Source organism: Mya arenaria, chromosome 9, assembly GCF_026914265.1.
Source record: "Mya arenaria isolate MELC-2E11 chromosome 9, ASM2691426v1".
In the NCBI taxonomy this organism is placed as follows: domain Eukaryota; kingdom Metazoa; phylum Mollusca; class Bivalvia; order Myida; family Myidae; genus Mya; species Mya arenaria.
Genome location: NC_069130.1, coordinates 21,189,481 through 21,215,010, shown reverse-complemented (window position 1 = coordinate 21,215,010; position 25,530 = coordinate 21,189,481). Strand labels below are relative to the sequence as shown.

The 25,530-nt window shown below is 36.9% G+C and overlaps 2 protein-coding genes across 4 annotated transcripts in view; one reads left to right on the top strand and one right to left on the bottom strand.

Moving 5' to 3' along the window:
* The window catches only part of LOC128246800 (nonsense-mediated mRNA decay factor SMG8-like), a 44,003-nt gene that overhangs the window by 14,471 nt on the left and 4,002 nt on the right, over positions 1-25,530 (top strand). For 2 of the 3 annotated variants that reach the window (XM_052965246.1, XM_052965244.1), the window contains exons 11-21: positions 465-604; positions 2,880-2,967; positions 3,739-3,894; positions 5,605-5,745; positions 6,752-6,875; positions 13,747-13,959; positions 14,651-14,773; positions 15,534-15,695; positions 16,052-16,231; positions 18,305-18,426; positions 23,717-23,778. In XM_052965246.1, coding sequence (XP_052821206.1) covers positions 465-604; positions 2,880-2,967; positions 3,739-3,894; positions 5,605-5,745; positions 6,752-6,875; positions 13,747-13,959; positions 14,651-14,773; positions 15,534-15,695; positions 16,052-16,231; positions 18,305-18,426; positions 23,717-23,778 — 1,511 coding nt within the window. The remainder of the gene's footprint in view (positions 1-464; positions 605-2,879; positions 2,968-3,738; positions 3,895-5,604; positions 5,746-6,751; positions 6,876-13,746; positions 13,960-14,650; positions 14,774-15,533; positions 15,696-16,051; positions 16,232-18,304; positions 18,427-23,716; positions 23,779-25,530) is intronic. The other variant, XM_052965245.1, reaches the window with a different exon arrangement.
* Positions 8,103-12,796, bottom strand: LOC128246805 (uncharacterized). Its single transcript, XM_052965258.1, has 3 exons — positions 12,710-12,796; positions 9,396-10,626; positions 8,103-8,834 (listed from the first exon to the last, which is right to left on the bottom strand). The coding sequence occupies exons 1-3, from the start codon at positions 12,729-12,731 to the stop codon at positions 8,690-8,692; spliced, it is 1,398 nt and encodes a 465-aa protein (XP_052821218.1). The 5' UTR covers positions 12,732-12,796; the 3' UTR covers positions 8,103-8,689.

The following is a 25,530-nucleotide window of genomic DNA, read 5'->3' as shown; positions in this document are numbered from 1 at the left end:
CCCTTAGTCTAGCCCAACTGTACCACCCTTAGTCAGCCCCACTGTACCACCCTTAGTCTAGCCCCACTGTACCACCCTTAGTCTAGCCCCACTGTACCACCCTTAGTCTAGCCCCACTGTACCACCCTTAGTCCAGCCCCACTGTACCACCCTTAGTCTAGCCCCACTGTACCACCCTTAGTCCAGCCCCACTGTACCACCCTTAGTCTAGCCCCACTGTTCCACCCTTAGTCTAGCCCCACTGTACCACCCTTAGTCTAGCCCCACTGTACCACCCTTAGTCTAGCCCCACTGTACCACCCTTAGTCCAGCCCCACTGTACCACCCTTAGTCTAGCCCCACTGTACCACCCTTAGTCTAGCCCCACTGTACCACCCTTAGTCTAGCCCCACTGTACCACACTCAAGTCCTTGTTTTATCACTCCCATATAGTGTCAGTTTATATTTATGACTAATTGTTTCAGCTTGCCACTAGTCAAACTTGGTTCTTGCTGGCCAATCGCCTGTACAGTCTGTTTTTCTCGGAGAAACTGGACCCCAAAATCCAGCCACACTGTAACACTCTGAAATCCTTGCTGGAAACCGACCTCAGGTTCTCAGAGAAGTAAGTGACCTTAGTCATTTAGCTTGTCTATTTCTCAATAATATAAAAAGTTAAGGTATTGTCATAGCCATTGTGTTGTTGTTGTTGTTGTCGTCATCATCGTAGTCGTTGATCAGACCTTCAATTTAAGGAAGTTTGTAAGTTGGAAGTTTATTACTCCCAAAAAGTAGGCTTAAACTTGCCACAAAAATACACAAACTTCTAACACTTAAAGCTGCATTCTCACAGATTGGCAATTTTGATAACTTTTTTTTGTTTGTATTGATATGAGCTGATTCTTTGTGTAAATGTCTCGAAACCGGTTATATAAGACTGATGATACAGATCGGATCGCAGTTCATAATATGTAAGGTTGAAGTGATAAATTACGGCTAAAAGAGTTACTTATGCTTTAAGGAAAATGGGGTTTTCGGTAGTTTTCTGAGTAATTGAGATCTGTTCTTTTGTGAGTTGTCTTATATGTCTGAATTGAAGGCACTGATGCCAAAATCAGTCGAATCCAAGACAAAAGTGAAAAAAATGTCAAAACTGTCAATCTGTAAGAGTGCAGCTTCAAGAAGAGAAACTTCAAAAGTATCAAGATCATGAGTCAATGTAACATTAAAACCCATTTTAAATTGGTAGTTAAATACACGTTTTTGGAGTAAGGCACATTTTAGTTGGAAATTATTGCATATTTTGTCAGAATTGCTGTACAAAAATGAAACATTCTTAGTCTTGAACTTCCATGACTGGGAGAAAAACTTCCAAAACTGATGGCAATGTAGTTCAAACTTTCGCTTTCAAATTTTTAATGAAAGCCCTGATTGATATTATTAAACATTCAAGATGTTTTTATCGTTAAGTTTGACCCTTTTTTCGACGGAAACAACAATGGAATGGCATTCCTCCAGAGCACTCTTGATGGGTGACCCATATAGTAATTTTGGTTCATATTGGGCAGATTGATCATAGTTTTGTTAAAGTTAACAACATCGTTAACATTATGGTTGTTAACTGTCAAATTTTAAATGTTCTGGAATTTTCAATGGATAGCTTTGTTGAACCTAACAAAGTCATTTACGTCATTTTCAAGTCTTTAATGTTCTGGAAGTTTAATGGATAAACTTAAGGTATATACGGAAAAGACATACCTTTCTCCCACCTCAGATAAGTAACCTTTCTCCCACCTCAGATAAGTAACCTTTCTTCAACCTCAGATAAGTAACCTTTCTCCCACCTCAGATAAGTAACCTTTCTCCCACCTCAGATAAGTAACCTTTCTCCCACCTCAGATAAGTAGATCCAATAATTTAACCATGCTAGATATTCTTATCTTGCCCACGGGCGAAGATAAAATGCCCGTATTGAACTCCTTTTTAACAGTCGTCACATTATAATTACCTCCCTTGTTAAAGACTGTCGTCTGTAGCATCATGGAAACCTTGTCTTGTGGCAATATTTAGAACGCTAATTAATTATTTCTCGCTTCAAATGTCACTATAAAACAGTTTTCACGCACATTTCAAGAAATAATGTGCCACTTTCCTCCGAACTATTTAAAGATCGAATTGACTGTTAACATACCCCGAATCACTGCACGCATATCCATGACAACCATGTGCTATCGCATATCCATACACAATTATTTTCATTAAGCACAAAAGAGTTCCAGCAAAAAATACATTTTTACTTAATTTTGTTTAACTAATGTGGGAGAAAAAGCATCTACCATAGCTGCTCGTGTAAGATAGTTTCATCCCGACCCTCGCGCAGGGTGTTTTGCGGAAACTTTGTAAACCTCGTTTCCGCAAAACACCCTACGCTCGGGTGGGAATGAACCTATCTTACACTCTAGGCCATGGAAGATACTTATAGTCCAGTCAATAGAAAATAATAAATATATATGGCAAATTATTGTGTAAATTATCAAAAGTCTAATTGCTATCAAATGTTAGGATATTTCAGAAAAATCAAATTTACGTTGGATGGAAAAAATTCAGTAAAAACTAGATCTGTTATGAATCATTTGGAAATACTTTTTTTCGACAACTCTTAATTCGCTGGGATCTTGGAAAAAACTTGGAGAAAACAAACATTCAACAAATCTGAAATACAAAAATATAGCACCAAACCCAACACATTTGAGTCCAAAATATGTCTAATGTTTAAATCCACATATAGATGGTCTTGTTATATTATTCTGTCATGAAAACAGCAAACTTATTATTGAAATAAAAAAAAATGAATCATCATTGTACACAATGGTAATTAATATACATGTACATGTTTTCAGTCGATGTAACAAGGTACTGCCTATGGCTGAGAGTGCTTACCAAGAGAACCTCCCCACACACTATGTGACCGCATATCATCTTAGTAAGGTAGGAGTCACCTTATTTCATTTAAAGTCACACTCGTATTAAAAAAACAATTCATACACATGTATAACAAACATAATCATGAGTGATTAACCCTTAACTACTTACTAAAAAACGCATTTATGGAAAATACTATTTACTGATATCAAGATTGTTACTGTATATTTAATAGCCGAAACACAAAAATATTAAATGCTTGGTGAGTGCTAAAAGATTTTCTGTATTATACTATCATCGCATAAGGTAGAAAAACCGTGTATTATGCACATTTCTTTCAAATTAAACTCGGTATCCTTTATAAGAACCATTGTTTTCGAGTTAGAAAATGACTAAAGTTAGAAAATGACTAAAGTTAGAAAATGACTTATTAAGTTAGAAAACTAAAGTTAGAAAATGACGAAAGTTAGAAAATGACTTAGTTAGAAAATGACTTAAGTTAGAAAATGACTTTAGATGTTTTATGAATACCGGCCTTGGTATCATTGACGGCGCTGGGGGAGCAACATCATCATGTCAAATCTCTAACCTTGGACAGGATTCAGTGGTGAAGCAGCATTTGACATGCAAAAGCTTGGAACTCTGCCAAAACTGACACATCATTTAAGCTTTTTAAATAAAACTTGGTATGAATGATACCAGAGACCAAATACACAGCAAGGCACATAACTCTTCCTTGAATGAATATAAAGTTTTCCCCTTATGACTAAAAAAATGGTGATGATTTAATTATTTTTTTGTTGATCAAATATTGCAAAGGTGTCTTCTATGTTTTAGCTGGCACAAGCTAAGAAGGTGTTTAGCCAGTTTGCACGAGGGCCAGGGTGTGACAAGTATGTGGGGCAACTTGAGGAATCGTGTGAACGATTCTGGAGAAATGGGAGACAACTCTGTGAAGAAGTCAGCCTAACTGGGAATCACTGCGTTAACCCGGTATGTGGTGATTTAAATTGGATATTTAATTATGTACTAAGTAGTAAATGCTTGTCCCTGCCTCAATGCTTTGGGAATCATGTCTGGTAGTGATGTTCCGATGATCAATTATAATAAAAAATTGATTGGTTCTGTCTGAAATTGGGGACAATCAATTGTATTTTGTCGTTATTGATCATTAATTCACCCGGCAAGTTGTTTTTCTTCTTTCCACTAACTATATGCGTTTGGTTTAATTCCCCTAATTTTCTCCTTTGAGTTCATTAATGTATTCGGAAGTGTTCAGTTGTTATCGTTAACAATATGGCTGAAAGCAAAAACAACACAAAATAACTTTAAACTAGGGGTGGCAACGAGTAGTAAAATAGGTACCCGAGTACTTGGGCAATCTTCCGATCCAGTACTTGGGTACTCGATTACTCGGAAAACTTAAATTGGTTTTCGGGAGAGAAAAGTTGATATATATATTGCAATTTCCATCTTTCAAGAAGTCTGCCCATGTGATGATCATTACAAAAATATGCCCATAATGAATCAATGCTCGTAACAGTCGTTCTTAGTTCGCTCATCAACATGCATTGTTTGGTGAAAATTAATCTAATTTCAAATTAGAGCCTTTTGTTGACAATTTGTAGACTCTCACAATAACTGTCATTTAATTTTTAGGGTCAATTGTGTATATAGAGGGGATAAGAGGGAATGTACATTGTCTTGTTGGTAACATGCCATTACTGTTGTAACACTTTCTGTATATCGTGTATTTGGTGAAACTTTTTTCGAAAACTTGAATAGTGAATTGGTACTCAGGTAGTAGGACGATTTATCCAGTACTCGGGTACTTGTTGCCATCTCTACTTCAGGCTATTCCATTTAAACATATAACCCCCGGGGGAAGGCACTTTTTAATTATTTCATCCCCCTATAGAAGCAATTTTACCCATCTGGGGTCCCAATCAGCGAAAAAAGACACCCACCCATATATTATTTAAATAATTGCCTTCCTCTGTGGGTTATATTTTTTACTGGAATAGCCCTTAAAACATTTGCATAACATAAGAATAGTTAAGGATAACAATTATTGTACAAGAATAAAACTTCAATTAAGGTATTGTCAAAAACCGATTAAATTATTGATAATGAGATACTTAAGTGGAACCGATTATCTCTAGTCAAACTGGAAATGATTGCCAACGCTAATGTCTGGAACTATGGGACGCAACTCTTTGAAGGAATCGGCCTAGCTGGGAACAATTGTGTTTAATGGTTATTCATTATATGTGTAATATTTGTGGGTAAAGGTATCAATAATCATTAGGATATGACAAGCATAGTTAGAAAGAACCTGTGGATAGAAATACGTTGTGGCAATTTGGTGATGTATAGGAAACCACATAAGGAAACCACCGATAATATTTTTATTTTATAAAAATATGAATTTATTATAGTTTAACCCCGTTTTCTCGAACTCATAGGGACTAATGAAAATATGTCAAGCCTCGGAAAATTTGAGCCAAGGGGAATGCTTACATCGAGTATAAAGAAATTTGTCCTTTACATCCAGTTTTAGCCAATGAGGAGTTCGAGGAATGCAAATTCGAGCTAACGGGGTTCAAATGTATAAAGAGTAAAAAATCAGCTTAAAATTTAATGAATATTGGTGTGACTTATTGAAGTTATAATCCTATGACAATTCTATTTATTTTTTTCCAGCTTCATAGAACAGACGATGACCCTGAAACTTTGTCAAACAGCCATTTGCCATGTATGTCTCACAGCAGTCAGCTGAAGATGGTGGCTGCTTGTAACTGTGGCCGTAGCAAGGGCGACCGAGAGGATCCATTTACTCATAAGGTAAAATGGTAATAGGTCTTGCTTATCTTTGGGTGTTGGCCCCAGTGACAGTATGAGCAGGGATGTGATTTATAATGGGCCCGGGGAAAAAACTGTATTTTGTTAAAAAAAATATAACTGATAAACAAAAAGTAGCCTAGATGCTTTTGGTTGTTTATTGCCCTTTGCTTATTTTACATTTAAAATTGGTTTCTTCGCTACTTCTCTTATGTTTTTCATGCCTTTCTACCAAACTTTCACAGATTGATGACTATATAGTGACACAGCGCATATTGTCGGGCTTTCGCGACTCAACCATTCTTGAAAGAGTTATAGCCCTTTGTTTATTTTACATTTAAAATTGGTTTCTTTGCAACTCCTCTTACGTTTTTCATGCGATTTGTACCAAACTTTCACAGATTGATGACTATATAGTGATGCAGCGCATATTGTCGGGCTTTCGCGACTCGGCCATTTTTGAAAGAGTTATTGCCCTTTTTTTTTACATTTAAAATTGGTTTCTTTGCAATTCCTCTTATGTTTTTCATGCAATTTCTACCAAACTTTTACAGATTGATGACTATATGGTGACGCAGCGCATATTGTCAGGCTTTCCCGATTTGACCATTTTAGGAAGAGTTAATGCCCTTTCTTAGTTTTATGCATTTCTTATGTTCCTGAGAAACTACCCTTACCATTGATTGGCTTTCGTTACAAATAATGCCCCAAATGAGGCATTAGATATAGCTGTCTGTGACCGCTCTTGTTTGTTGTAAGTGTTGGGACTCCTGTGTGCTTCAAATTTGAATACTTCTATACACTGGGAAATCATTATACACTATTTTTAGATGGGTAAACTCAGTTGAGACAGCGACTAAATAGTCTTTTAATCATGTAAAATAATTTATTATCAATCTCATATTAGCTCATATTGATTATTCTAGGCTTGTTTTGAGGAAATGCTGTATTTGCCAATTTTGTGACCAAATGGTGTCTAGTCCATTTAAGCCAGTTTTTGTTTTTGCAGACGGCAAACTTTGACTTCTATGAAAAGTTGAAGGACACTTGCTGTGGACAACTGGAGAGCTATAAATTCCCCACATTTCAACCCAGCACTTCTGACATAAGGGCAGCCGCCTTCAGTCTTAAAGGTAGATAATATGATATTTTAAGTTAAATATCAATTACTATCAATAGATATTAAGGATGAATTTGAGCTATATTGAATTTTTGAACATACTTTAACTTCAGTGTAAAATTGTTATATTTCTTTAAAAACTAGTTCTTTAAAATGGAGTTTTCATTTTTAAAAATTTGAGTGTCAATATTTTAATGTAGAGTGTACAATTAGCATAAAACTTTCTTTAAATGAAATAAATCTGTTAAGGAAATTGTTGAATTTAAGGAAAAGGTAAAATGTTAACTTAAGATGCTTCTGTAATATGGCTCCTGAGGTAGTATTTAATATTCAACTTAAGTAAATGTTATGGTCATGCATCATTGACTTCATTCACTCTATTGGTCAGTTATAAATAACAAGTAATCCGATTAGCTAACTCATTCTTAGTTCCAATTATGAACACTATTGAATATTTGCCCTGGTATGCACACTGGTTATTGTCAGTAGATGCTTTTGATTTTCGGGTCAATAGGTCAAAGTTCAAGGCCATGGTGAACTTTAATAGTGAAATAACAGGCACTTTCAATTTTTGATCAATATCTAAGTATTATATAATGATTCACTGCCATTGTTCACCACAGCAATGATGTAGCCAATGTTCCAGTTTTAATTCCTTCTCAATCTCTATTTAGGTGTTTTGTAATTAAGGACAATCTTAGCTTTAATCTAAAATTCTGTATATAATCACTCACCATGGCCTTTGTACCAGCCTAGTTCTTTTTGTGGAGAAAAAAGTGTGTGTTTTCAGTTTTGGGGGGGAATTCTCACGGTACTTTTTTGAACAATTTAGTTTTAAAAATGGAGTAAAATATCAATTACGCAGTAAATATATCACTCAGAAACATCATTTCATTTGGACACATTGTGAGATTCTCATTATACAAAATTTAAAAAACACCCCAAAAAACAGGGAATTTCATAGACTATTTTGGAACAGGGTCAGGCCCTTGGGAAGTAACGAGGTAAAAAGGCCCTGTCCACTATGTGTCCTCCATTACACTGCACCAGTCTTTGGCAAAACAAAGACTCAGGTGCACAAATTCTTTCTGATACACCCTCGGGAAAAAAGCACGGTTTCTCCCCTAAAAATAACATATTCCACAAGAAATTCAATAGTTCATTGCCTAAATACTGAATTCGGCAGTTGTCTTTTATGTGAGGGGAAGTACATCAAATACAAATTTCAAATACCAAGTTTTATTAAAAAACAACAAACGAAACCCAACACCATACAAATATACATATAAAAAATACACATGTTGTAAAACTTAATTGATTAAAATAATTATACACAGTTATCCCCCCTCTCGGCACAGAATATCACTATACTGCAAAGGGGGTAACTGCTGTGTGGAGTTTGTTTTTAACAACATTGTGTATTACAAGGTGAATAGATAATTGTAGATAATTAAGCAGATGGAAATGTGCTGACATAAACACCCTGCCTTACTTTACCCAAAACAAATAGTCAAAACTTCCTCAGTCAATATCATGTTTCATTAATTAACTTTACACTAGCAATTAGTTTGCCAGATAAATGCAATGTTCGTATACCCTAGAACGTAAGGTTTATCAGTTACTGTTATGAAATTAGCTAATTGTATTAAACATTTATCCATTTTCATTACCTATTCCAAGGCACTTATCAGTAACAGTTTGGGGCCACTCAAAACAAATTTGGATTCAAATATTATTGCCTGTAAAAAGAATTTTAAAAAGTGAAAAATTACACTTTTGTGTCTACAGCCTTTCAGCACTTACAGCGCTTTTATTCATCTTAGTTATCTATGATAGGGGATGAGCAACTTTTCTCCTCAATATATCCCTTCTATCATCTCCATGGTACTCCCTCCACTGAGGCCAGACCATGTCATTCATTTTCTCATCCACCCTGATGTAGTCTGGATCTTGCCAAGCCAGCTCGTCGATCCTAATCAAAGTAAAAAAGGGCTTTTTACCAAATCTCACATAAACCAACTACATGTATAAAGAAAGTTTTTTGAGCATTTTACTTAATTGAAAAGTAGAGTTATTATAGTAGAAATGTTTCTAAAATAATTGACAAAATGGTATAAATTTTGGAACGTAAAAGAGTAAGCTACAAGAAAAATGCTAGTTACTGTAGGCCCTTTCCTGCCCAGTATTAGGTTTTTTTTCCTTTTTACAGACCTGGCCCCCCCCCCCCCCCCCCCTTAAAATCGTCCAAGTTTACTTTTGAAGTTAAAATAGGAGAAAAAAGTAATAAACTACGCCCCAAAAAGCACTATTTCAGACTAGAATTTGTTAAATTTTCCTTGGGGGAGTACTCCCATAAACCCCTGCAAACACTTATTCCAAATAAATTTTGGTTCTGAGGGAGGGGTGCAATTCAACAGGTTACACCCCCTAAGTCGAATTCTGGATTCGCCTCTGTAACCTATAAGCTTGTTTCACAATCTGACAAAATATTTGGTATAAAAATAAACATTGATGAAAAACACATGTCGCTCACTTATTTGGAAAGGGCAACTCCTCCGTCTCCATGCCTGGTCTCCAGTGTGTCAGCCATATATTCCACCTCTCTAGCGCCAGCTTCTCCAGCTCGTCTCTCCAGCGGCCTCTCTCTGCCAACTCCGCTGGAGACATCTTCAGGGCTGCCTGCACTTTAGGCAATCTCAGTATCACATTGGGTCCTTCTTGTATCAGCTCTTTTACCTTCTCAATCAGCTGCTGTTTCAGTTCTAGGCTGATTTTTCCTGTCAGTAGATTCCTCCCTGGGATCATATAGTATGGAAGATGGTTGGTGTTTATCGCTTCTTTGAGATTCTTTAGACATAAGATAACATTTTGAAGTAAATGCTCCTTCTGGAATATGTGTCTTGGATTCTGTTCGGTGTACCATAGCATAATATTTTTCAAAACGTAAGATGAAATTTCTTCAGATATTGGTTTCAGCTGAGATTTCTTAATCAATTTCAGCAAGATATAAATTTTGTATTGGTTCTCCTCCCAGCTGTTAGTAAGCCTTTGCTCACTAGGGATAAAACAAACCCTCCATTCAATGTCTTTATGTTCACTACTTTTACAGCCCACAGGGACCATTTGGGCCTCAAGTTTGGGCACTTCTGCTATCAGGTCGGGTGTTGGCCAGTTGTGGTGTCTTGGTCTGTTGATCCACTCTGCGAGCAACTGTTGTTGACTGGTGCAGGGGAATGCATAAACAAAGTCCCAACTGTAATATTCATTACATCCTGTGAGCGCTGGTCCAGAAATGGTTTCCTTTGTTTTATCTTGCATGTAAGATGTCCTGTACTTTTCGCTTGAAACAAACGTTCTGCCATTATCATGGACAAACAGAGCCTGTTTAATGTTTAAACACTCATAAGCCCCTGCCTCCTTTTGTTCAAGTCTGAAATGTCCAGGATGGCAGTGTTCTTTGTCCATAGTGAACTCACATTTGGTGTTCGACAATGTTGGTGAGTCATCTTCGGGTATCCTACACATTGTATAGTTGTCTAGGAACACCCGATCAGTGTCACTCTCACTTGGTGCTGTGAATCCCTCAGCCTTACTGCCTGCAATTAGTATGGTTGGGTTCTGTCCTGTGCTGTTCACTATCCCATTGGCCTCTCTCCAAGCCTCCCGCCTGTGTTCGACCATGGACTGACTGTAGCCCAGCTGGTCCAACACCTCACACACACGCACAGACAACTCTCCATCACTGATCCTCCTTCTCGTTTTCCCTGTTATAATAATGTAGAACAGGATCCATAACACAGAAGCATCTTAAGAAATTTTAAGCCAATTTTAACTTCAGTATAAAATTTAAAATTGTTATATTTCTTCAAAAATCTAATTCTTTCAGATGGAATTTTTATTTTCAAAAACTTTAGTGTCCATATTTTAATTGCAGGTTATACACTTTGCATGACTCTTTATACCTGTGAAATAAAACAGTTGAGGGGTTCTTAAAATTGACAATTGGTCGGTCTCAACCGATTTTTATTTTGCCTGACCTATTTTAGTAACAGAAAAACGGTTTGAAAATAGTTCCTTTTTTTCAATTTTCCAATTTAGCTAACTCAGTAAAAAAAAAAAAATTGTACTACACTATCAGTGTTTGTCAGACCAAATCCCCAAATACCAGGGGACAACCCTGCTGGCAATAACGTCTGTGTTAATTGACTTCGCTGTTTTTATTGATAGCATAAAAGAGATATCAAAGTTGTCTTTTTCTCATAATTTTCCCAATTAATTAACATAGTCTTGCCCTTTTCATATAGGACATCAACAGCGACAGACTTGATTAATTGCAGAGACTGACCGCTAAGTGCACCTCTTTTATTTTTTCACCTAAATAAGTCCATTTCAAACTATTCGAAGTCCTGATTATGAATATAGATATAACTTTCCACCAGCTGCAATTAATTATGATAGCAGGCCGCGTTCCTTGTAAGAAACACTGCAGAAACTCTATAAGAATCTCATTTAATTTTTTTATAAATTACAATCTAAATTGGTAAGAATTGCCACTTCACAAATATATTGACAATACACACCACAAAAATGTGTAACAGAATTATTTGTACGTTTCTTTAATAAGACTTTGGAAATCTACCCAACGTCTCAGAGATGACACATGATCCTTTCACAGACTTCACCCACACTGTATAACTGTGAATGTGAATTGCTATGCAAAAGAAACATTATTTTGTGAATGCTATTTTTAGAGTTATTGCCTTTAATGTTTTCTTTGAACGTTAACTAAGACTACTTTTCTCCTTAACTCCATATGTTTTTGAGGTATTGACTTTAAACGCCATGAAAAGGGGTTGAGGAGAAGTGCTGAGCAAATTTTGTGAATGCTATTTTTAGAGTTATTGCCCTTTGATTATTTTTATACTGATTTGTTTACTTCTCTTAAAAACTCAAAATATTTTTGAGGTATTTTCTTCAATTTTCATACAAACATTGACTTTGTTTGGGAGAAATGATGTGAAAAAGAAACATTTTTTGTGTATGGTATTTTAGAGTTATTGCCCTTTGATTAGTTTTTGTACTGATTTGTTTTACTTCTCAACATTACCAAAATGGTTTTTTTTGAGGTATTGATTTCAAACTTCATACAAACATTGACTGGTTGAGGAGAAGTGCTGTGCTAAAGTAACATTATTTTGTGATAGGTATTTTTAGCATAACTGCCCAGTTTGACAAGATTTTATTCTTTTTTTTCTTATCTCCATATTTTTTTATGTTTAGGGTCAACTGAATTTTAACTGTGCTATGCTTTTAAAAACCGAAAAGAATATTTCATGCCTTATTTCACCGATAGTAGTCTTATTTCTATGTAGTTCAATTTTGGACCATTTACTTAATTGATTACTTCTCACTGACTTTGAGCATTCAAGGAGCATGCATCACTCCCAGTGACAATTTGCATTACAAGAAGGTGTTGTAGTGGGGGTATTAATCACGCATAGTGATAGCTGAAGTTTGTCCTGAAATCTTAAATCAATCAAATTGAGGATAGTCGTTTGTTTGGGAGTTACAATGGTTGCAATATATTTCACCAATAAGCACCAAAAGCTTTGCGAGGTGAGATATTTTACAATCTTGTGTGTGAAATACCAACACAAGACTGTAATTTTGACTTTAAAATAACGATAATTTCGAAAAGCAATTTTGGTTTATTGATATCAAATTAAATAAAAATTAATTCAAAATAAAATCCATACTAAAAAATAATTTGATAAAGCGATAATTTTGGATAATATTATTATAAAACATTGTTCAGAGTAATGGTGTTTAAATGTATAATCAACTCACCTGATAAAGGTTTATCCTCCATTCATTGTTTGTGGTTAATTGTAGGAAATTATTAAATCAATTTAAAGACAAAAGCATAGCTTCAGGTGGTCGCAGTTCCCATCGACCAGGAACAAGGCAAATATTATTATTGGAAGCCACATGAAGGCTTTCAGTATCAATATTGGTGAACTTTTGCACTGGTAGATGCAGCGTACCTTCGAGAAAATCTGCCTTTATCAAAACTGGTGAAATGTTTGCACATGTAGATGCAATATTTTAGAAAATCTGCCGATAACAATGCTGATGAAAATTTGCACATCAAAAATTGCAACATTTTTTCAGAGAATATGACGTTAACAATGCTGATGAAAAAATTCACAATCAGATGCAACATATATTTTTAAAGATTCTGCCGATAACAATGCTGATGAAAATTTGCACATGTAGATGCAACATATATTTTAAAGATTCTGCCAATAACAATGCTGATGAAAATTTGCACATTTAGAAACAACATATATTTTAAAGATTCTGCTGATTACAATGCTGATGAAAAATTGCACATGTAGATGCAACATATATTTCAGAGAATCTGCCGATAATAATGCCGATGAGAATTTGCACATTTAGATGCAGCATACATTTGAGAATATGCCAATAACAATGCTGATGAAAATTTTCGCATTTAGATGCAAATATATTTTAGAGAATCTGCCGATAACAATGCTGATGAAAATTTGCACATGTAGATGCAACATATATTTCAGAGAATCTGCCGATAACAATGCTGATGTTAGTTTGCACATGTACATGCTACATATATTTTAGAGAATCTGCCGATAACAATGCTGATTATAGTTTGCACATGTATTAATTATTTGCGCAGCTGTTCCATGGACAAGAAGAGCTATACAACCTACCCTGGTATCGGCCTCATAACTTGGTTAATGACCCAGTATGTTTAATAAGTAGTTTAATTTTATACATTTTTATACTATTTTGTCTCACATATTTTTGCTGACAGCTGTGTCAGATATGTTATTTCTTCTGTACAGACCTGTCTGCAGCAACCCAAAAACTTCAAGTGCGGGATGATGATGAAAAAGTTGACAATGAAAAAGTTGCGGATGATGCAGAGGCAGAGGTTGAGGTAGAGAGGGACGGTGACAAAACTCCTGACAAAGATTCTCTTATGCCAGCAGCCAGCAAAGCAGATTTAGCTGCAGTCACGCAGGGAACAACTAATCTTAGTCTCGCCCTTAGTCTTGGTGGGTATTTATTTTAATGCATACCAAACGATTAGCGCAAGACTATTGTAACTCCATATATTTCTATGTTGAGTTAGAACCATCTTGTACTTAGTCAGCGTACATGCTTAAATGGTGTTGATATTAAAGAAAAGATATTACAGTATGACTTTTTTGTGTATTGAGGAATGACTTGTGTTTTTATCTCATTTGAGCTCATAGTACTTCGGGTGAGCTTTTCCCATTGCTCACCATCCGTCGTCTGTTTGTCATCCCTCAACAATTGCTTGAAACAACAGCTCCTTCTAAACTGCCAGGCTAATTTAGATGAACCCATGGCAACCAAAAGGAATAGCTTTAAAAATCTTCTTGACAAAAACCGTGAGGCATAGAGCTTCGATATTTGGTGTGTAACATAGTCTATAAGTCCTCAAACAAGTTGTTCAATTATGTCCCTGTGGTCAATTTTAATTTTCAAATTTGCAGGAGACAAAAAAACTTGTTTTTTCAACTGTAAAATTTCCCTATTTTCATGTAAAGTGATTATTTTTTCTCGAAATGGCATATTTCGTGACACAAATTTTCCCAAAATGTCGAAATTTTTACCCCAAAATGGGCAGACAAAGGCCTGGCTGAAAACACATCATTGTCACTGTGCTTGGCCTGATGATAAGGGTGAATAAACTTAGCACCCACATTTCCTTTTTTCTAGGCCAATCAGGTGGTGGCGCTGATTTGTTTGTTGGTGGACACCAGAGTAACTGCAGTCCTCTCCCTGACCAAGATGCAGTAAGCAATCCAGATCACACAGATGCTCATACACCTGGCTCACCAGGTAGGTCATTGTGATTTTCAATATTTTTCTGTATAATTATATGATGTTCATTGTACTAAAGGCTTAAATATGTAGAAGTAGGTAGGGTTTTAGCAAGTTTCCTTAAAAGACGGGGTATTTCAGAATGAAAAGAAAACAATGTCATGATTCCTCTAACTCAGTTTTTCCTTGTTTTTCCTTGAGTATCTATTCTTGCTTGATTTATCATTTAGAGTAGAGATGCCCTAAAGTTGAAAGATCATTTCGGAAGAACTGTCATGGCTGACTGTGTAAATTTTAGAGTTTGTTTTTCGTGTGGATATATTTTTCTTAGGAATAACTTGACCCTTTTTTTATTGACTTAAAAGGTAATTTAAAGCTTGTACTTTAACAGTATATATGTATATCGTAGTCATCCTTTGCTTGAAATGTTTTTAAATGTTGTCTAAAAATTATCATTTCACATTGAATTATGAAGAAATGACAATGGTAGTGTAGAATCTATAGGCTATAGTAACTTTTTTAGTCTCAGATGTCCACCATGTCAGCTGTCCCACTGGGCAGCACTCAACAACCAAGTGCAATAATGGGCTATAGTAATTTAACTTTAGTTTCAGATGTCCACCATGTCAGCTGTCCCAGTTAGCAGCACTCAACAACCAAGTGCATTTATGGGCTATAGTAATTTCTCTTTAGTTTTAGATGTCCACCAGGTCAGCTCCCCCGCTCGGCAGCATTCAACAACTGAGTTTAATTATTGGCTATAGTAATTTCTCTTTAGTTTCAGATGTCCACCATGTCAGCTCCCCCGTTCGGCAGCACTCAACAACTGAATACCTTCCAGGAATGATCCATACGGATTCACCATCTGGCCTTCTGCCAAAGTTTCCTTCCTGGTCTCTTGTGTGTCTTGGAAAGTCAACAACATACAACCAAAATCAAGGTATTGTATAGAATTTTTAAAAAGTAAAAATATGTAGACCTGGGCCCCATTTCAATATCCTAAATTTTCATGCTTCATTTCTTTTTGGTGTAAATTGCGTTTCAATACAAATATTGTAATGACATTGATCACAATGATTTGCCTGTAACTAATGTGCTGGTGTACCTGAGTACTCTTAAGCAGCGTAATGTTTATGACAAAGATATCTTCTTAGACCAGCCTCAGCGTACAGGTTGAGATATGCCTGGCTTAATGTATACAGTACTGATAATGAAGTTTTTATGCTTTGTACAGGTTAAGATATGCCCGGCTTTTTGTATACAGTACAGATAATGAAGTGTTTATGCTTTGTTCAGGTTTAGATATGCCTGGCTTCTTGCCCGGGAGTAACTTTCTGCTCCCATGGGATGTGACTGTGCAGGCTGAGCGGGATAAATGGCCCCCAGTGGGAGAAACAGGGGGCAAGAAAGATAAATGGCCCACAGTAGGTGAAACAGGAAAGAAAGGCAAACAGAAGAAATCTTCAAGAGGGAAAGGTACCGTAGTATAAAACTGTTTAAAGCTGTACTCTCACAGATTGACCGTTTTGTCAACTTTTTTTTATTCTTTGTCCTGGATTGAGGCAATTTTTGCATGAATGTCCAGAAATCAGCCCTGTAAGAAGACTGACTGAAGATTAGATCACAGTCCTGCCATATTTATGGTCGAAAACTGATGTTTTGTGGCTAAAAGCGTTACAAAAAAAAAATTTCGGCTGTTTTTCTATTCTATTGCAGGATATCTTGTATGACTGAAAAGCATCGATTCCAAAATACGCTGATTCTGAATTAAAAACTAAAAATAATGTTGAAACTGTCAATCCGTGAGAGTGCAGCTTTAACTTGTTCATGTTTTGTAAAATGCACTTTTTTTAATTGCAAAATAAAGTATGGCAAATCATAAGGAGTGTTAAAACAAAAATACCAAAAGCTGGAACTCTTCTGCAAATATTGATATTTGCTCAAATATTGTCTTTGAATACCACAATTCTCTTTTTCTATTTTTTCTTTACTTTACCGGCGTGGGTTCGAACCCCACTAAAATAAAAATACTTTTCATGCTAGACCTGTATTTTTTTCTGCAATTTTAATATCATAGAGTAAAATAATGATAAAATGAATGTTTTCAAATGCATTATTGGGAAAACTAATTTTTGGTCCAAAAACATGAGCAAGTCACTTTAAGAAACAAGAGAATCTTTTACATTTGAATAAAATGATGCTGATATGCACCTATCAATGGGCTGATTGTTTGAAACTTTGAAGAAGTTAATTATATGTTTTAACATATTTTTTGTTAATTTCCAAATTTGTTCTGCTCAGGAAGTTTAATGGACACACTTGTTATCAGCAGTATTTCTAACAAGATTTGTGGCAACTCTTTCACCTGTACTTGTATTATTCAAATATATGGTCACTTTATAAGATATCACACCTTTTAAACTTGACTCCATATCAGATAAGCTGAAATAATAACGTCCGTCACAAAGAAAAAATCAGAATTATATTTTAGCTGTAGTTTTCTGTTTTTTAGGTAAAATGATTATTTAACTTATTAAAAAATGCCAAAAAAAATAGTTGCAGGTCCTGTGTTTTTTAACATTTTGCAAAAATTTTAGAACCAGTATATTTGACGGACAATACATTGACATAATTTTGTTTGTTGTTTTATGACATTTCCACTGCTTATTGCTGAAGAAGGCATTTGTTGTATTAACCCTTAAGCTGCTGATGGCGATTTTAAAGGCTTTGCAACCAGCTTGGAACCAGACCAGATGCCTGGTCAGGTTCCAAGCTGTTTGCCACTCAGTCAATATATCCCCAAAGTTTTAAGTAAATTGAAAGAAATTTAAAATAAACCAGACAACATTTTTTAGCAGACGACAATTTACCCAGCATGCAAAGGGTTAAAGAATTAATGTAATTTTTTCTTGAAGCCTAATTTGTACTGAAGGTAGCACTGGAACACCTCTGCGGGGCAAAACATTAATAGGTGCATTAATAGTTCAGGTGTTTTGTTTGTTGCATTGAAACGATTTCACAGGGTTCAATAAGCCTTGAAAAGTATGTTAATTTACCGATAGGCTGCTGAATGAAAAGTCTTTGAATTTGCAAAAAGACTCCTTAATTTTATTTTTTTTATTTTGCCTTAAAAACTACTTTAAAAAAGCTTGTATTTTTGGAAATAATCCTTAAAGTTCCCTGTTCTCCGCCAAATGAAGTGTCGAAAGTAAAAAAATATGTTTTCTTTACAAAAAAAGTTTGATCTGCCGGTAATTAATATAATCATAGTAAGCTATTATTGATATTGGAAAAACCAAATAATTGAATAAAGGTCCTGAAAATCTGGAAATCTCATTGACTTTTTTGACAGTCTGGCTCAATGATCCCTGGCAGTTAATTAAGCACCCAACTTTATTTTACAATTAATTGAAAAAGTTTTTTTTACATGGCATAAACATAGCTATATCATACACTTAATTCTTAAAAATATCATTGTTATTTTCTTGTTTGAGTGCGATGTAAACTTTTCTGCACGTAAATAACTCTAACACCTTATACCTTTTTCAGAGATGACTGAGTTAGCATTACGAGTCTTTGTAGGGGAAGAATATGAGTGTCCCCGAGGTCATAGATTCTGCTGTAGTGGCCCAGAGAAGATCATTAAAGTCTCAAGTACCAGCTCTGTCAAGGTAAAGCTCTAGGACCAGCTCTGTCAAGGTAAAGCTCTAGGACCAGTTCTGTCAAGGTAAAGCTCTAGGACCAGTTCTGTCAAGGTAAAGCTCTAGTACCAGCTCTGTCAAGGTAAAGCTCTAGGACCAGCTCTGTCAAGGTAAAGCTCTAGGACCAGTTCTGTCAAGGTAAAGCTCTAGGACCAGTTCTGTCAAAGTAAAGCTCTAGGACCAGCTCTGTCAAGGTAAAGCTCTAGGACCAGTTCTGTCAAGGTAAAGCTCTAGGACCAGTTCTGTCAAGGTAAAGCTCTAGTACCAGTTCTGTCAAGGTAAAGCTCTAGTACCAGTTCTGTCAAGGTAAAGCTCTAGTACCAGTTCTGTTAAAGTAAAGATCTAGTACCAGCTCTGTCAAGGTAAAGCTCTAGTACCAGTCTGTTAAAGTAAAGTTCTAGTACCAGTTCTGTCAAGGTAAAGTTCTAGTACCAGCTCTGTCAAGGTGAAGTTCTAGTACCAGTTCTGTCAAGGTAAAGCTCTAGTACCAGTCTGTTAAAGTTAAGTTCTTGTACCAGCTCGGTCAAGGTAAAGCTCTAGTACCAGTTCTGTCAAGGTAAAGTTCTAGTACCAGTTCTGTCAAGGTAAAGCTCTAGTACCAGTTCTGTTAAAGTAAAGTTCTTGTACCAGTTCTTTAAAGGTAAAGTTCTAGTACCAGTTTTGTTAAAGTAATGTTCTAGTACCATCCCTGTCAAGGTTGAGCTCTAGGACCAGCTCTGTCAAGGTAAAGTTCTAGTACCAGCTCTGTCAAGGTAAAGCTCTAGTACCAGTTCTGTCAAGGTTGAGCTCTAGTACCATCCCTGTCAAGGTTGAGCTCTAGGACCAGCTCTGTCAAGGTAAAGTTCTAGTACCATCCCTGTCAAGGTTGAGCTCTAGTACCATTTCTGTCAAGGTAAAGCTCTAGTACCAGCTCTGTCAAGGTTGAGCTCTAGTACCATCCCTGTCAAGGTTGAGCTCTAGGACCAGCTCTGTCAAGGTAAAGTTCTAGTACCATCCCTGTCAAGGTTGAGCTCTAGTACCAGCTCTGTCAAGGTAAAGCTCTAGGACCAGTTCTGTCAAGGTAAAGTTCTAGTACCAGTTCTGTCAAGGTAAAGCTCTAGTACCAGTTCTGTCAAGGTAAAGCTCTAGTACCAGTTCTGTCAAGGTAAAGTTCTAGTACCAGCTCTGTCAAGGTAAAGTTCTAGTACCAGTTCTGTTAAAGTAAAGTTCTAGTACCAGTTCTTTAAAGGTAAAGTTCTAGTACCAGTTCTGTTAAAGTAATGCTCAAGTACCAGCTCTGTCAAGGTAAAGTACTAGTATCAGCTCTGTCAAGGTAAAGCTCTAGGACCAGTTTTGTCAAGGTAAAGTTCTAGTACCAGTTCTGTCAAGGTAAAGTTCTAGTACCAGCTCTGTCAAGGTAAAGTTCTAGTACCAGCTCTGTCAAAGTAAAGTTCTAGTACCAGTTCTGTCAAGGTAAAGTTCTAGTACCAGCTCTGTCAAAGTAAAGTTCTAGTACCAGTTCTGTCAAGGTAAAGTTCTAGTACCAGCTCTGTCAAAGTAAAGTTCTAGTACCAGTTCTGTCAAGGTAAAGTTCAAGTACCAGCTCTGTCAAGGTAAAGTTCTAGTACCAGCTCTGTCAAGGTTGAGCTCTAGTTCCATCCCTGTCAAGGTAAAGTTCTAGTACCAGCTCAGTCAAAGTTAAGCTCTAGTTCCATCCCTGTCAAGGTAAAGTTCTAGTACCAGCTCTGTCAAGGTTGAGCTCTAGTTCCATCCCTGTCAAGGTAAAGTTCTAGTACCAGCTCTGTCAAGGTTGAGCTCTAGTTCCATCCCTGTCAAGGTAAAGTTCTAGTACCAGCTCTGTCAAGGTTGAGCTCTAGTTCCATCCCTGTCAAGGTAAAGTTCTAGTACCAGCTCTGTCAAGGTTGAGCTCTAGTTCCATCCCTGTCAAGGTAAAGTTCAAGTACCAGTTCAGTCAAAGTTAAGCTGTAGGACCAGCTCTGTCAAGGTTAAGCTGTAGGACCAGCTCTGTCAAGGTTAAGCTGTAGGACCAGCTCTGTCAAGGTTAAGCTGTAGGACCAGCTCAGTCAAAGTTAAGCTGTAGGACCAGCTCTGTCAAGGTTAAGCTGTAGGACCAGCTCTGTCAAGGTTAAGCTGTAGGACCAGCTCAGTCAAAGTTAAGCTGTAGGACCAGCTCTGTCAAGGTTAAGCTGTAGGACCAGCTCAGTCAAAGTTAAGCTGTAGGACCAGCTCTGTCAAGGTTAAGCTGTAGGACCAGCTCAGTCAAAGTTAAGCTGTAGGACCAGCTCAGTCAAAGTTAAGCTGTAGGACCAGCTCTGTCAAGGTTAAGCTGTAGGACCAGCTCTGTCAAGGTTAAGCTGTAGGACCAGCTCAGTCAAAGTAAAGCTGTAGGACCAGCTCTGTCAAGGTTAAGCTGTAGGACCAGCTCTGTCAAGGTTAAGCTGTAGGACCAGCTCAGTCAAAGTAAAGCTGTAGGACCAGCTCTGTCAAGGTTAAGCTGTAGGACCAGCTCAGTCAAAGTAAAGCTGTAGGACCAGCTCTGTCAAGGTTAAGCTGTAGGACCAGCTCTGTCAAGGTTAAGCTGTAGGACCAGCTCAGTCAAAGTAAAGCTGTAGGACCAGCTCTGTCAAGGTTAAGCTGTAGGACCAGCTCAGTCAAAGTAAAGCTGTAGGACCAGCTCTGTCAAGGTTAAGCTGTAGGACCAGCTCTGTCAAGGTTAAGCTGTAGGACCAGCTCTGTCAAGGTTAAGCTGTAGGACCAGCTCAGTCAAAGTAAAGCTGTAGGACCAGCTCTGTCAAGGTTAAGCTGTAGGACCAGCTCAGTCAAAGTAAAGCTGTAGGACCAGCTCTGTCAAGGTTAAGCTGTAGGACCAGCTCTGTCAAGGTTAAGCTGTAGGACCAGCTCAGTCAAAGTAAAGCTGTAGGACCAGCTCTGTCAAGGTTAAGCTGTAGGACCAGCTCTGTCAAGGTTAAGCTGTAGGACCAGCTCAGTCAAAGTAAAGCTGTAGGACCAGCTCTGTCAAGGTTAAGCTGTAGGACCAGCTCAGTCAAAGTAAAGCTGTAGGACCAGCTCTGTCAAGGTTAAGCTGTAGGACCAGCTCAGTCAAAGTTAAGCTGTAGGACCAGCTCAGTCAAAGTTAAGCTGTAGGACCAGCTCTGTCAAAGTTAAGCTGTAGGACCAGCTCTGTCAAGGTTAAGCTGTAGGACCAGCTCTGTCAAGGTTAAGCTGTAAGACCAGCTCAGTCAAGGTTAAGCTGTAGGACCAGCTCTGTCAAAGTTAAGCTGTAGGACCAGCTCTGTCAAAGTTAAGCTGTAGGACCAGCTCTGTCAAGGTTAAGCTGTAGGACCAGCTCTGTCAAAGTTAAGCTGTAGGACCAGCTCAGTCAAGGTTAAGCTGTAGGACCAGCTCTGTCAAGGTTAAGCTGTAGGACCAGCTCTGTCAAGGTTAAGCTGTAGGACCAGCTCTGTCAAGGTTAAGCTGTAGGACCAGCTCTGTCAAGGTTAAGCTGTAGGACCAGCTCTGTCAAGGTTAAGCTGTAGGACCAGCTCTGTCAAGGTTAAGCTGTAGGACCAGCTCTGTCAAGGTTAAGCTGTAGGACCAGCTCTGTCAAGGTTAAGCTGTAGGACCAGCTCTGTCAAGGTTAAGCTGTAGGACCAGCTCTGTCAAGGTTAAGCTGTAGGACCAGCTCAGACACGGTTAAGCTGTAGGACCAGCTCTGTCAAGGTTAAGCTGTAGGACCAGCTCTGTCAAGGTTAAGCTGTAGGACCAGCTCTGTCAAGGTTAAGCTGTAGGACCAGCTCTGTCAAGGTTAAGCTGTAGGACCAGCTCTGTCAAGGTTAAGCTGTAGGACCAGCTCTGTCAAGGTTAAGCTGTAGGACCAGCTCTGTCAAGGTTAAGCTGTAGGACCAGCTCTGTCAAGGTTAAGCTGTAGGACCAGCTCTGTCAAGGTTAAGCTGTAGGACCAGCTCTGTCAAGGTTAAGCTGTAGGACCAGCTCTGTCAAGGTTAAGCTGTAGGACCAGCTCTGTCAAGGTTAAGCTGTAGGACCAGCTCAGTCAAAGTTAAGCTGTAGGACCAGCTCTGTCAAGGTTAAGCTGTAGGACCAGCTCTGTCAAGGTTAAGCTGTAGGACCAGCTCAGTCAAAGTTAAGCTGTAGGACCAGCTCTGTCAAGGTTAAGCTGTAGGACCAGCTCTGTCAAGGTTAAGCTGTAGGACCAGCTCTGTCAAGGTTAAGCTGTAGGACCAGTTGGCAAAAATTAACTGTTCTGTTTTGTTTCCTCAACTCTATTTTTGACTTTAAAGATGCACTCTCACAGAATGACAAATTTGACAAAAGTTTTCATATTTTGTCTCAATTTCAGCTGATTTTGGCATCAATGTTTCAAAACAGTCATATAAGGTAAAATAAATTTTATATTTCTTGTAAAACTGCTGAAACTTTTCTTAAAGCAATAGTAATGCTTTCAGCCATAAAACATCAATTTTCAAGCATAAATATCAAAAACTGTGAACTGATCTTTTATCAGTAGTCTTATATCACTGGTTTTCAAACGTCTACCCAAAATTTGGCTCATTCCAAGACAAAAAAAATAAAAGATGTCAAAACGGTCAATCTTTGAGAGTGCAGTAGCTGCTTTAATTATGACTGAAGTTCAGTGTTGACAAACATGAATTATAATAACAAAAATGTGATCACCCTAACATAATTTCACTTTATCTATCGAAATAGGCCTAAAGTCTGATGCAAGATCAAAATCAGGATTTATCACTGAAAATGACTCATACATGTACTTTAACTTTGATTAGTGGTTATGTTCCTAAATGCAAAACACTGAAAGGTTTTTTCCAAAGTGTTGAATAAAATTTCACAATCAGATATTCTTTGCTTATTGAAGAAATTCTGTTTGAAAAATTGTTGTAAATTGTAGTTTAAGTTATAAAAGTATTATAAAACATTTTTTAAAAACAATGCAAAATTCCCAGAATTCCATGCATTTTCCCATAATACCAGAAAAAAACCCTTAGACTTACTTGATCTAACATGAAATGATTGTAAATATCTGTAACATAAATTCTGGGAGAGGGCCGTAACTGATGTTGGCATAAGTCATGGCCCAATTCCTTTGCATGCTTGATTTTATAATGTCGGCGTAAATATTGTGTTGAACTTTGAATTGATATTGTCATTGTTAATTGTGTTCTCATGCAATAATAAATACTATTAAATTAAACATGAATTGTCAGCCAACATTTGCTATTTTCAGGATAATGCCAACAAGCTTATCAACATGGACATGCCCCTATATTGTCCCTGCCTACACTGCCGGTAATAATTTATACCTTGTCTATATTTTGCTCATCTTTTATCAGATATTGTGAGAGCCATGTTGACAGTTCAGGGATGTGATTGGCTTTAGGGACCAAGAAATAGAAGAAAAGTATTTAACCCTTTGCATGCTGGGTAAATTGTCGTCTGCTCAAAAATATTGTCTGGTTTATTTCAAATTTCTTTCAATTTACTTAAAACTTTGGGGATATATTGAATGAGTGGCAAACAGCTTGGAACCTGACCAGATGACTCGGCGTCTGGTCTGGTTCCAAGCTGTTTGCAAAGCCTTTAAAATCGCCATCAGCAGCTTAAGGGTTAATAAAGAAAAAAAAATGATTATAAAAGATTAGCTGGTTGCTTAAGGTTGGTACTTTATTTGTTGTAAGTTTACTTCAAAGTTTGAGAGCCCTCAAAAATTCCTTTAAAAACCCATTTTGGCTTCTGCAGCAGGGTGTTTCACCCCCTTGATCCTCCAATGAGGCCCTAAAGTGCCCTCAAAAGACATTGCCGAAATTGTTTGAGCCCTAAAGCTGCCAGGTGAATCACACATTCCTATTTGTGAATATTGTCGTAGTCGGCGTAAATGTTCAAAATCTTTGACCTTCACCATGACTCATAAACCATGATTCAAGATATTGAGATTAAACTAATGGTACACATGTTGCTAGAGACAATATGCGCATGAACAGCAAGGCCCATAGCTCAGGACTTAATTGAGTTATGTCCCTTGGTAAAATGAAGACAAAATACTCTGGCAATAATAATTATTCAGTTATGTCCCTTGTTAAGATGAAGAAAAATACTGGTGAGTGATGGTGTTCATTTTGCGGTGCTCTTGTTTATATGAAAAAGTAGTTGTTGTTGCCTTCATGTAAGCTGGTAGTACAAAAACTTAAATCTTAAAATATAGATGTTAAAGCTGTCACAGATGGAACGTTTTGACAACCCATTTATTTTGTGTCTTGGAACGAGCCAATTTTTTGCAAAATGAATGGAAATTAGGGATATGAGGCGGCTGACAAAAACTCAGTTTTAATATTTATGTTCAAAATTTGATGTTTTATGCATTTATCTTAAAGTGTTATTAAAACTAAATTTTCGAAGGGAAATATAAAAATCTGCGATCTGATCTTTTGTCAGCAGTCTTATAACTGGTTGTTAGATATTTACACAAACATTGGCTCATTCTAAAACAAAATATAAAAAAAAGTTGTCAATACGATAAACCTGTGAGCGTGCAGCTTTAAGAATTTTAATAACAAAAAAATCAGGTCCAATTTTATCAAGATGTATCCTTACCTGCAGGTTATCTTTTGGTTCGTTTGCACATGGAAGTAATTTAGTTTGTCAACAGTCATTATCTGATAAATATTAACCAATAAATTAACATTTTAGCTAACTTAAACCAAACCAAAAAATGAACTGTTTTTTCTACACTTTTCTGAAGATCTTTTTTCATTTACATTAAAAACAAAACTTAAATATTCACTTAAGTTTATATTGTACCCAGTTGATTATAAATAAATAGAAGATTATTGTTTGTTTTCGTGTAAGATCATAGTATATTTTACCAAGTGAGCACCAAAAGATATATTTCACAAGTTGCCCAGCCTTATTGCTATATAACACTGAAACAAACATTTTTTGGTTTTGTTAAAGGCCTAAAAATTGGAGCTAAAAATCATTAAGTTACGCTTCTTGAGAAAAAAGTTGAATGCGCACATAACATCATTTCTAAAATGATGTTGT

Coding starts and splice junctions, on each gene's coding strand:
- LOC128246805 (XM_052965258.1), bottom strand. CDS start 12,731: ATGGAGGATAAACCTTTATCAG. Junction 10,627..12,709: donor GGAGGATAAACCTTTATCAG/GTGAGTTGATTA, acceptor TTATTATAACAG/GGAAAACGAGAAGGAGGATC. Junction 8,835..9,395: donor GAGTTGCCCTTTCCAAATAA/GTGAGCGACATG, acceptor TACTTTGATTAG/GATCGACGAGCTGGCTTGGC.